Genomic DNA, 12,180 nt, shown 5'->3' with positions numbered 1-12,180 from the left:
TCCAGGGGGCAGGGTGAGCTCCCGTCTGTCAGCTCCAGCTTCTCAACACGACTCCCACCCCTGGTGCTCCCTGTGGTGCAATGGGTTAAACCCTTTTTCTGGCAGGACTGCTGACCAAAAGGTTGGTAGTTCAAATCCGGGGGGCAGGGTGAGCTCCTGTCTGTCAGCTCCAGCTTCTCAACACGACTCCCACCCCTGGTGCTCCCTGTGGTGCAATGGGTTAAACCCTTGTTCTGGCAGGACTGCTGACCAAAGGGTTGGTAGTTCAAATCCGGGGAGCGGGGTGAGCTCCCGTCTGTCAGCTCCAGCTTCTAATGTGGGGACATGAGAGAAGCCTCCCACAGGATAGTAACACATCCTGGTGCAACGTCCTTGCAGACAGCCAATTCTCTCACACCCACCCGAAGCGACTTGCAGTTTCTCAAGTCACTCCAGACACGAAAAATAAATCGACCCATCCATTGACATTCAGACATGTGCTTTGTTAGTTGAGAAGTCGCTCGGGGCAAAGTATCTTGTCACCTTCCTCACCTGAAAAGGCACGTGGCAAGTCGTCAGAGCTGCCCAAAGAGGGACCAACTCACTCGCATGTGCATGGATATGCGCATCACTTCCTATGGCAAAGAATAAGTAGCCAAGGGCTCTGAAACACTTAGCAATGAGAGTCATTGATGGTACTTTTCCTGGGTTGGACTAGATGGCCTTTAGGGATCCTTTCCAAATGCATGATTCTATTATTATTATTAATATTATTATTATTATTAAGTAGAGGCTGGGTGGCCACCTGTCAGGAGGGCTTTGATTGTGCTTTTCCTACCTAGCAAAGGATTGGAATAGATGGCCTTTAGGAGCCTTTTCCAACACTAGGATTATATTATTATTATTATTATTATTAAGCAGACTGGGTGGCCATCTATTGGGAGGGATTTGATTGTGCTTTTCCTGCCTGACAAAGGCTTAGAATAGATGGCCTTTAAGAGCCTTTTCCAACTCTAGTATTCTAGAATAATAGTAATAATAATAATAATAATAATAATAATAGTTTTTATTATTATTAAGCAGAGGCTGGGTGGCCATCTATTGGGAGGGATTTGATTGTGCTTTTCCTGCCTGACAAAGGCTTAGAATAGATGGCCTTTAAGAGCCTTTTCCAACTCTAGTATTCTAGAATAATAGTAATAATAATAATAATAATAATAATAATAGTTTTTATTATTATTAAGCAGAGGCTGGGTGGCCATCTATTGGGAGGGATTTGATTGTGCTTTTCCTGCCTGACAAAGGCTTAGAATAGATGGCCTTTAAGAGCCTTTTCCAACTCTAGGATTCTATAATAATAATAATAATTATTATTATTATTATTAAGCAAAGGATGGGTGACCATCTGTCGGGAGGGCTTTGATTGTGCTTTTTCTACCTGGCAAAGGATTGGAATAGATGGCCTTTAAGAGCCTTTTCCAACTTTAGTATTCAATAATAATAATAATAATAATAATTGTTATTATTATTATTATTATATTATTAGTATTAAGCAGAGGTTGGGTGGCCATCTGTCAGGAGGGCTTTGATTGTGCTTTTCCTGCCCTGCAAAGGATTGGAATAAATGGCCTTTAGGAGCCTTTTCCAACTCTAGTATTCTAGAATAATAATAATAATAATAATAATAATAATAATAGTTTTTATTATTATTAAGCAGAGGCTGGGTGGCCATCTGTCAGGAGGGCTTTGATTGTGCTTTTCCTGCCCTGCAAAGGATTGGAATAGATGGCCTTTAGGAGCCTTTTCCAATGCTAGGGTTCTATAATAATAATAATAATAATAATTATTATTATTATTATTATTATTATTATTAAGGGGAGGTTGGGTGGCAATCTATCAGGAGGGCTTTGATGGTGCTTTTTCCTGCATGAAGGCAAAAGGGGTTGGACTAGATGGCCTTTAGGGGTCTTTTTCAACTCTAGGATTCAATTAATAATAATAATAATAACAACAACAACAACAACAATGACAACAATAACAATAATGTTTATTAAGCAGAGGCTGGACGGCCATCTGATAGGAGGGCTTTGATTGTGCTTTTCCAGCCTGGCATAGGGTTGGACTAGATGACCCTTACAGGCCTCTTCCAACTCTAGGATTATCAAGCAGGGGCTGGATGGCCATCTGTCAGGAGGGCTTTGATTGTGCTTTTCCAGCCTGGCAAAGGGTCAGCTTAGATGACCATTACAGGCCTCTTCCAACTCTAGGATTCTATAATAATACTAACAATAATAACAATAACAACAACAATAATAATTCTACAGAGGCTGGATAGCCATCTGTCTAGAGGGCTTTGATGGTGCTTTTCCAGCCTGGCAAAGGGTTGGACTAGATGACCTTTACAGGCCTCTTCCAACTCTAGGATTCTATAATAATACTAACAACAATAATAACAATAACAACAACAACAATTCTACAGGGGCTGGATGGCCATCTGTCGAGAGGGTTTAGATGGTGCTTTTCCAGCCTGGCAAAGGGTCAGACTAGATGACCTTCAGGAGTACCTTCCAACTCTGACGATTGTATATACAATTAAAGTATAGTACGATATCCCATACAGACACTCTGACTCACCTAGTGTGAGAATCATGGGATTTGTAGTTTAGTGAGACACAAAGCAATGCAAACCAAGGTGACATCAAGAGCATACGCTACTAGGTGTTACTTTCAGGAGGTTCCCCTCTCTGATCCCCTGCAAGACATTGATAGAATCATAGAATCATAGATTCAAAGAGTTGGAAGAGACCTCATGGGCCATCCAGTCCAACCCCATTCTGCCAAGAAGCAGGAATATTCCAAAGAACTTCTAACTGTGCTAAGACACAAAAGAGACATGCACAAGAAGAGGAAAAAGGGAGAAATCACCAAAGAAGAATTCAAACAGATGGCCATTCAGAACCATCATAGGTGAGTGCCATTTGCAGGCCAGCCGTAAAAGCAAATGGAAAAACCACCAAAATATGAGAAACATTTGAGCATTCACCACCTATCTCCTTGCAGGTTACGTAATTAGTAATTACGCTATTATGCGCAAGTATGCAAACAATGCGCGCTCCAGACCTCGGTAGTCATTAAGGCGGCTTCCCCAGCCTTTGATGTGGGGAATTAGCAAACTGTGGCACACTCTTGCTCCAGTTTTCGTATCAAACAAGGGACGTTCCCCAATGCAAAATAACAACAACAACAACAACAACAACAACAACAATATAATGTTTAATGCAAAATAATAATAATAATAATAATAATAACAACAACAACAACAACAACAACAACAACATAATGTTTAATGCTCAATTTCCACAACTTTTCCTATTTTTCCCCCTGAGTTTTCATGCTTAGCGGCAAAGCCTGTGCCAGGAACTCTGAAGTCACAGATCTCCAATGAAAGACAAATGGGTTGGTATAACAACTCCCATCATTCCTGAGCATTGGAAATTCTCACTAGAATGGATAAGCGCTCGAGCCCAGCAAGCTCTCAAGACTGAGGTTTCCGCGATATAATGTCATTTTTAATATCCCGCAAACAATCAAATGCAACAGTAATTCATATAATACGGACATAAAGCCGAGCTGTTCTCAAGCTCCAAATCATGGGAATTCTCTGGTAGCAATTCAGGGAGCACACACCATCATCCCCACGCACCCTTCAGGAACATTCTCATGAGAAAATACACTTTGGACAGGGATCTCCTGGTCATTTTCTGCATCAATATCATTGACCAAACCAAACCATTGCCTTCTTGAAACTCATTGTCATCACTCCCCACAGCCACTGTCAGAAGGGACAGAGAGCTCCATCTATGCCGATGATCGTGCCATTACTGCTCAAGCAGGGAGCTTTGAGACGGTAGAACAGAAGATCTCCGAAGCTCTAGGTACTCTTACTGCCTATTACAGGGAAAACCAGCTGATCCCAATCCATCTAAAACACAGACATGTGCCTTTCATCTCAAAAACAGAGAAGCATCCCGAGCTCTGAAGATCACCTTGGAAGGAATCCCACTGGAGCATTGCAACACACCCAAATCCCTGGGAGTCACTCTGGACCGTGCTCTGACCTACAAGAAGCACTGCCTGAACATCAAGCAAAAAGTGGGTGCTAGAAACAATATCATACGAAAGCTGACTGGCACAACCTGGGGATCACAACCAGACACAGTGAAGACATCTGCCCTTGTGCTATGCTACTCTGCTGCTGAGTACACATGCCCAGTGTGGAACACATCTCACCACACTAAAACAGTGGATGTGGTTCTTAATGAGACATGCCGCATTATCACGGGGTGCCTGCGACCTACACCACTGGAGAAATTACACTGCTTAGCCGGTATTGCACCACCTGACATCCGCTGGGAAGTAGCAGCCAATAGTGAAAGGACCAAGGCAGAGACATCTCCAGCTCATCCCTTCTTTGGGTATCAGCCAGCACGTCAACGACTTAAATCTAGAAATAGTTTTCTAAGATCTGCAGAGACACTCGCTGGAACACCTCAGCAAGCGAGAGTCCAAAAGTGGCAGGCTCAAACCCAGAATGAGACACCAAATGAGAGACTCCCCCTTGGGCACACAGAAGACTGGGCAACTTGGAAGGTGCTGAACAGACTGCGCTCTGGCACCACGAGATGCAGAGCCAACCTCAAGAAATGGAGCCACAAAGTGGAATACTCGACATGCGAGTGTAGAGAGGAGTAAACGACTGACCACCTGCTGCAATGCAACCTGAGCCCTGCCACATGATGCACAAGGGAGGACCTTCTTGCAGCAACACCAAAAGCATTCCAAGTGGCCAGATACTGGTGAAAGGACATTTAACCAACTACCAAACTCACAAATGATGTATTTTGTCTGTTTGTTTGCTTTGTTCTGTTAGAAATGTAATATGATTGACTGGTTGATCTGACACGACAAATAAGGAAAGGAAAAAAGGAAAAATGAACTTCGGAACATGGAACGTACGGACTCTGATGGACAACAGTGGCAGTGAATGCTCTGAACGCAGAACTGCCATCATTGCAAGGGAGTTGAGATGCTTCAACATCGACATAGCAGCCTTTCAGGAGACCAGGAGAGCAGGAGAGGGACAGCTGGAGGAAGAAAAAGGAGGCTACACCACCTTCTGGAAGGGACTGCCCGAAGAAGACCAAAAACGCACTGAGTTGGCTTTGCCATCAGGAATGATCTGGTGAAACATCTGACCGAAGCACCCATTGGCATCAACGAAAAACACTCAACCCTCCGAATTGATCTTGCCAAAAACCAACGGGCAACCATCATAAGTGCCTATGCACCAACACTAGATGCTGACGAAAACATCAAGGAGAAATTCTACTGTCAGCTGGCCACCATCCTATCGGAGATACCTGTTGTTGTTCATTCGTTCAGTCATCTCCGACTCTTCATGACCTCATGGACCAGCCCACGCCAGAGTTCCCTGTCGGCCGTCACCACCCCCAGCTCCTTCAAGGTCAGTCCAGTCACTTCAAGGATGCCATCCATCCATCTTGCCCTTGGTCGGCCCCTCTTCCTTTTGCCTTCCACTTTCCCCAGCATAATTGTCTTCTCTAGGCTTTGCTGTCTCCTCATGATGTGGCCAAAGGACTTCAACTTTGTCTCGGGGATACCTAAGGAGGACAAAGTCATCCTCCTGGGGGACTTCAATGCAAGAGTCGGGCGAGACTTCAACCTGTGGCCAGGGACCATCGGAAAAGACAGGGTTGGAAACAGCAACTCGAATGGCTTCCTGCTTCTCACCAAATGTGCGGAACACAACGTTGTCATCACCAACACACTCTTCCGCCAGAAAAACAAGTTCAAGACATCATGGAAGCACCCCCGGTCAAAGCGCTGGCATCATTCCCCACATCCAAAGCACCCTGATCCTTAAACACAATCACAGGCTGAACTCCAACACTATCTATCTATCTATCTATCTATCTATCTATCTATCTATCTTTCTTTCTTTCTTTCTTTCTATCTATCTATCTATCTATCTATCTATCTATCTATCTTTCTGTCTGTCTGTCTATCTATCTATCTATCTATCTATCTTTCTATCTATCTATCTATCTATCTATCTATCTTTCTGTCTGTCTATCTATCTATCTATCTATCTATCTATCTTTCTATCTATCTATCTATCTATCTATCTTTCTGTCTGTCTGTCTGTCTGTCTATCTTTCTATCTAGCTTTCTATCTATCTATCTATCTATCTATCTATCTATCTATCTATCTATCTTTCTGTCTATCTATCTATCTATCTATCTATCTTTCTATCTATCTATCTATCTATCTATCTATCTATCTATCTATCTATCTTTCTGTCTGTCTATCTATCTATCTATCTATCTATCTTTCTATCTATCTATCTATCTATCTTTCTATCTATCTATCTATTTATCTATCTATCTATCTATCTATCTATCTATCTATCTATCTATCTATCTACACACATTAATATAAGGTGTTGGTTTAACTCAGGCACGGGCAAACTTTGTGGGAGTTGTATTTCCAAAACACCTGGAGAGCCGTAGTTTGCCCATGCTTTGCTAGTAAAACCGAATTCCCGCTTTAGGCATGTTTAAAAAGCACGTCTCCAACATGAACACTTTGCAAAGCTCCGGGCTCAAAGGATTCTGGGAGTTGCAATCCCTTGGAAGTAAATAAATTGCTTCTTGAAAGACTCGGGAGGTGGAAATGCTTTGGAAAGCAGTCAACGCCACGCAAGTTTCTACCGTGAAGGTGAGTAAGCAATCACAAACACAAAGCATGACACAACCGCCACACGCCCCGAGAAAGGTGGCCGAGAGAGCTTGACGTCTATGACGCACAACTGCCTTTCTGCAGCTTGCAAAACAGAAAAAAGAGCACAATTACGTCCCACAGTGAGGCTCAATACAATGAATCCTTGGGAGTTGTAGTCTGCTGAGGCACCATCCCTCTCTCTTGCAGAGAAGGCGTGCAAAACTTTGCAAAACTTTGCAAATATCCCAGACTCTATCACAGCTATGGGCAAGCTTGGGCCCTCCAGGTGTTTTGGACTTCAACTCCCACCATTCCTATCCATGAACCACCATATACTACATTGCCATCAGTCACTCGGCATATCCATCACATGTTGGGCTTTTGATCATACCAGAGCATGTTACTAAGAAAGTATGCACGAAGCAAACATTTGGTGCATGCATCATCTCCTAACAACAACGACAAAAGAATGTTTTGCAGCCTCGGTGCAACGTAAGGCAACATTTGGGAAGAACAGGTACCGAAACCGAAGAGAGGAAGTGGAAGAGGAAGCCGCTCCTAACAATTGTGTCAACCTGGAAGGTTTTGTGGATGATGGGAGTTGCAATCCACTCCCACCTTTGCTTGAAGCCAGCCATGCCGGCAAGGACCGCCTTTTGTTATGGTGCAAATCCATAATTAAGATCACAACACGGAAGTCAAACTTGTTTTACAAAATGTCATTGTTTAACCATAAGAAGAGCTTTTTCAGCAGTAGAGTCTAGTGGAGGCTTCCTCTTTGGAGGCTGGATGGCCATCTGTCGGGAGGGCTTTGATTGTGCTTTGCCTGCATGAAGGCAGAAGGAAGTTGGACTAGATGTCCTTTAGGGGTTTCTTCCAACTCTAGGATTCTACAATTATTATTATTATTGAATCCTAGAGTTAGAAGAGAGATGGTCCTTAGGGGTCTCTTCAACTCTAGGATTCTATAATAATAGTTATTATTGTTGTTGTTATTATTATTATTATTATCTAGCAGGGATTGGATGGCCATCTGTCGGGAGGGCTTTGGTTGTGCTTTTCCTGCCTGGCAAACGGTTGGACTATCCAACCCTAGGATACTATAATAATAATAATAATAATAATAATAATAATAATCGTTGTTGTTATCTGGTAGGGGCTGGATGTCTATCTGTTGGGAGGGCTTTGGAAGTGTTCTTCCCACATGGCAGGCAGAAGGAAGTTGGACTAGATGACCTTTAGGGGTCTAGGAACCTTCTATTATTATTATTATTATTATTATTATTATTATCTAGCAGGGGTTGGATGACCATCTGTCGGAAGGGCTTTGGTAGTGCTTTTCCTACTTGGCAAAGGGTTGGATGGCCTTTAGGGACCTCTTCCAACCTAGGATACTACAATAATAATAATAATAATAATAATAATAATAAATAGTTTTTGTTATTATTATTATTATCTGGCAGGGGCTGGATGGCCATCTGTTGGGAGGGCTTTGATGGTGCTTCTCCTGCCTGGCAAAGGGTTGGACTAGATGGCCTTTAGGGACCTCTTCCAACCCTAAGATACTATAATAATAATAATAATAATAATAATAATAATAATAATAATAATAATAATGTTGTTGTTGTTGTTATCTGGCAGGGGCTGGATGTCTATCTGCTGGGAGGGCTTTGATTGTGCTTCTCCTGCCTGGCAAAGAGTTGGACTAGATGGCCTTTAGGGGCCTCTTCCACCCCTAGGATACAATAATAATAACAATAATAATAATTGTTGTTGTTATTATTATTATCTGGCTGGGGCTGGATGTCTATCTACTGGGAGGGCTTTGGTGGTGCTTCTCCTACTTAGCAGAGGCGAGTTGGACTAGATGAACTTTAGGGGTTCCTTCCAACTCTTACAATTCCATAATAATAATAATAATAATAACAACAACAACAACAACAACAATAATAAAGCTGGGGCCAGATGGCCATCTGTCGGGACGGCTTTGGTGGTTCTTTTCTGAGTTGGACAAGATGACCTTTAGGAGTCCATTCCAACTCTTATGATTCCATAACAGATAATAACAACAACAACAACAACAACAACAACAATAACAACAATAATAAAGCTGGGGCCAGATGGCCATCTGTTGGGACGGCTTTGTTGGTTCTTTTCCTGCAGGAAGGCAGAGAGGAGTTGGATTAGATGACCTTTAGGGGGTCTCTTCCAACGTTAGGATATAATAATTATAATTATAGTTATTATTATTATTATTATTATTACTATTATCTAGCAAGGGCTGGATGGTCATCTGTCTGGAAGGCTTTGATGGTGCTTCTCCTACCTAGGAGAAGGGAGTTGGCCTAGATGACCTTTAGGGTTCCCTTCCATCTGTTATGATTCTAAATACAAGCAAAATATAGGTTTAAACACCACTAAATTTCAATATTTTTCCTTCTTCTAAAGGCTGGGGAGACTGCCAATCCCACCATCCCCTTCCCTGGAAGTTACCTGGCCCTTCTTACCTTTCGGGAGGGACATGGCTGGGAGGGTTCTCCCTTGGCTGGGAGCCGTCCACTCGCAGGTCCTGATCCGCCTTAGATCCAGTTAGATCCCAGTAAGAAAACAAGAGGGAAGGAAGGAAGGAAGAAGAGCTCTCTCTCTCTCTCCTCCAGCCTCACCTGGGCACTGGCAGGGTGGAAGCCCCAGCACACACCTGGACCCCGCCCACCTGGCCGCACCGCGCTCCCATTGGCTGCCAGGCCCCCAATGGGCGTGGCCTGTCTAGAATCCTGGGCTACCTGGAAAGAGGTGCCATGGGACCATCGCCCACGTGACCAGAGGGGTGGAGTCGCACCTGGAGGCACGCCCCCTTCCTGCCTACCTGGTGTTTGTTTCTTTCTTTCTTTCCTTGCTTCCTTCTTTTTCTTTCTTTCTCCCTTTCCTACCTTCGTTTTTCTTTCTCTTTCTTTTTTTTCTTTCCTTCTTTTTCTCTTTCTCTTTCTTTCTTTTCTTCCTTTTTTCTCTTTCTTTCTTTCTTTCTTTCTTTCCTTCCTTTTTCTTTTTCTTTCTTTTTTCTTTCTTTCCTTTTTCTCTTTCTTTCTTTCTTTCTTTCTTCCTTTTCTTTCTCTTTCTTTTTTTCTTGCTTTCCTTTTTTCTCTTTCTCTTTCTTTCTTTTCTTCCTTCCTTCCTTCCTTTTTTCTCTTTCTCTTTTTTGGTTTCTCTCTTTTGTTCCTTTCTTTTTTTCTCATTCTCTTTCTTTTCTTCTTTCTTTTTCTTTCCTTCATTCCTTTTTCCCTTTCTCTTTCTTTGTTTGTTTGTTTCTTTCTTTTCTTCCTACCTTTTTCTTCCTTTCTTCCTTTCTTTCTTCTTTTTCTTTCTTTCTTTCCTTTTTTCTCTTTCTCTTTTTCTTTCTTTCTTTTCTTTCTTCCTTCGTTTTTCTCTTTCTCTTTGTTTCTTTCTTTCTTTGTTTGCTTCTTTCTTTCTTTTCTTCCTACCTTTTTTCTTTCTTTCTTTCCTTTTTTTTCTTTTTCTTTCTTTTCTTCCTTCCTTCCTTTTTTATCATTCTCTTTCTTTCCTTCCTTTTTTCTTTTTCTTTCCTTCCTTCCTTCCTTCCTTCCTTTTTTCTCTTTCTCTTACTTTCTGTCTTTCTTTCTTTTCTTCCTTTTTTCTCTTTTTTCTTTCTTTCCTTCTTTTTTCTTTTTTTCTTTGTTTCCTTTTTCTCTTTCTCTTTCTTTCTTTTCGTCCTTCCTTCCTCCTGTCTTTTTTTTTTCTTTCTTTCCATTCTTTATTTTTTCTTTCCTTTTTTCTCTTTCTCTTTCTTTTTGTCCTTCCTTCTTTCTTTCTTTGTTTATTTATTTCCATTCTTTATTCTTTCTTTCTTTCCTTCCTTCCTTCCTTTTTTATCATTCTTTTTCTTTCCTTCCTTTCTTCTTTTTCTTTCCTTTTCTCTTTCTCTTTCTTTGTTTCTTTCTTTCCTTCCTTTTTTCTCTTTCTTTCTTTGTTTCTTTCTTTCCTTACTTTTTTCTCATTCTCTTTCATTCCTTCCTTTCTTCTTTTTCTTTCCTTCTTTTCTTCCTTCCTCCCTTTTTCTGTTTTTCTTTCTTTTCCGTTTTTCCTCTTTCTCTTTCTTTCCTTCCTTCCTTTTTTCTCTTTCTTTCTTTCTTTATTTTTTCTTTGTGATACTCTTTTTCTTTCTTTCTTTACATTCTTCCTTTGTTATTTTTTTCTCTTTTTGTCTTCCTTCCTTTTTTCTCTTTCTTTTTTTCCATTCATATTTTTTTTGTGCTTACTTTCTTTCTTTCTTTTCTCTCTCCATTCTTCCTTTGTTTTTATTTCTCTTCTTTTTCTCTCTCTTTTGTTCCTTCCTTCCTTCCCTTTTTGCAGGATTTTCCGGAGGCAGTGCTGATGGAATCGTTCCAGGAGTTGCATGTGATGTCTGTAGACAGTCCACGTTTCGCAGGCATAGAGCAGGGTTGGGAGGGGAATAGCTTTGTAAACAAGCCCCTTGATCTCAGCACAGATGTCCCGGTCCTCAAACACTCTGCTTCATTTCGAAAAATGCTGCATTTGCAGGAGTTTTTTGGAAGCAAGCGCTGATGGAATCGTTCCAGGAGTTGCATGTGACGTCTATAGACAGTCCACGTCTCACAGGCATAGAGCAGGGTTGGGAAGGGAATAGCTCTATAAACAAGCTCCTTGGTCTCCCTACGGATGTCCCGGTCCTCAAACACTCTGCTTCATTTGGAAAAATGCTGCACTTGCAGGAGTTTTTTGGAAGCAAGCGCTGATGGAATCGTTCCAGGAGTTGCATGTGACGTCTATAGACAGTCCACGTTTCACAAGCATATAGCAGGGTTGAGAGGACAATAGCTTTGTAAACAATCACCTTGGTCTCCCTACGGATATCCCGGTCCTCAAACACTCTCTGCTTCATTCAGAAGAATGCTGCACTTGCAGAGCTCAGGCGGTGTTGACGTCTGTAGACAGTCCACGTTTCGTAGGCATATAGCAGGGTTGGGAGGACAATAGCTTTGTAAACAATCACTTTGGTCTCCCTACGGATGTCCTGGTCCTCAAACACTCTCTGCTTCATTCGGAAAAATTCTGCACTTGCAGGAGTTTTTTGGAGGCAATGCTGATGGAATCATTCCAGGAGTTGCATGTGACATCTGTGGACAGTCCACGTTTCGCAGGCATATAGCAGGGTTGGAAGGACAACAGCTTTCAAACAATCACCTTGGTCTCCCTACGGATGTCCCAGTCCTCAAACACTCTCTGCTTCATTCAGAAGAATGCTGCACTTACAGGAGTTTTTTGGAGGCAAGCGCTGATGGAATCATTCCAGGAGTTGCATGTGACCTCTGTAGGCAGTCCACGTCTCGCAGGCGTATAACAGGGTTGGGAGGACAATAGCT

General features: G+C 42.1%; 1 protein-coding gene across 1 annotated transcript in view; it reads right to left on the bottom strand.

Annotated features, from left to right (window-relative positions):
* LOC132780018 (dual specificity mitogen-activated protein kinase kinase 3-like) overlaps positions 1-9,406 on the bottom strand; it is a 99,554-nt gene extending 90,148 nt beyond the window's left edge. The window contains exon 1 of the mRNA XM_067473337.1: positions 9,289-9,406. Within this exon, the coding sequence (XP_067329438.1) occupies positions 9,289-9,304 (16 nt within the window). The 5' untranslated portion in view covers positions 9,305-9,406. The remainder of the gene's footprint in view (positions 1-9,288) is intronic.
* Positions 9,407-12,180: the final 2,774 nt, after the last annotated feature.

Source organism: Anolis sagrei, chromosome X (genome assembly GCF_037176765.1).
Source record: "Anolis sagrei isolate rAnoSag1 chromosome X, rAnoSag1.mat, whole genome shotgun sequence".
Lineage (NCBI taxonomy): Eukaryota > Metazoa > Chordata > Lepidosauria > Squamata > Dactyloidae > Anolis > Anolis sagrei.
Note: the sequence above shows the minus strand (reverse complement) of the source record. Positions and strands in the feature narration are given on the sequence as shown.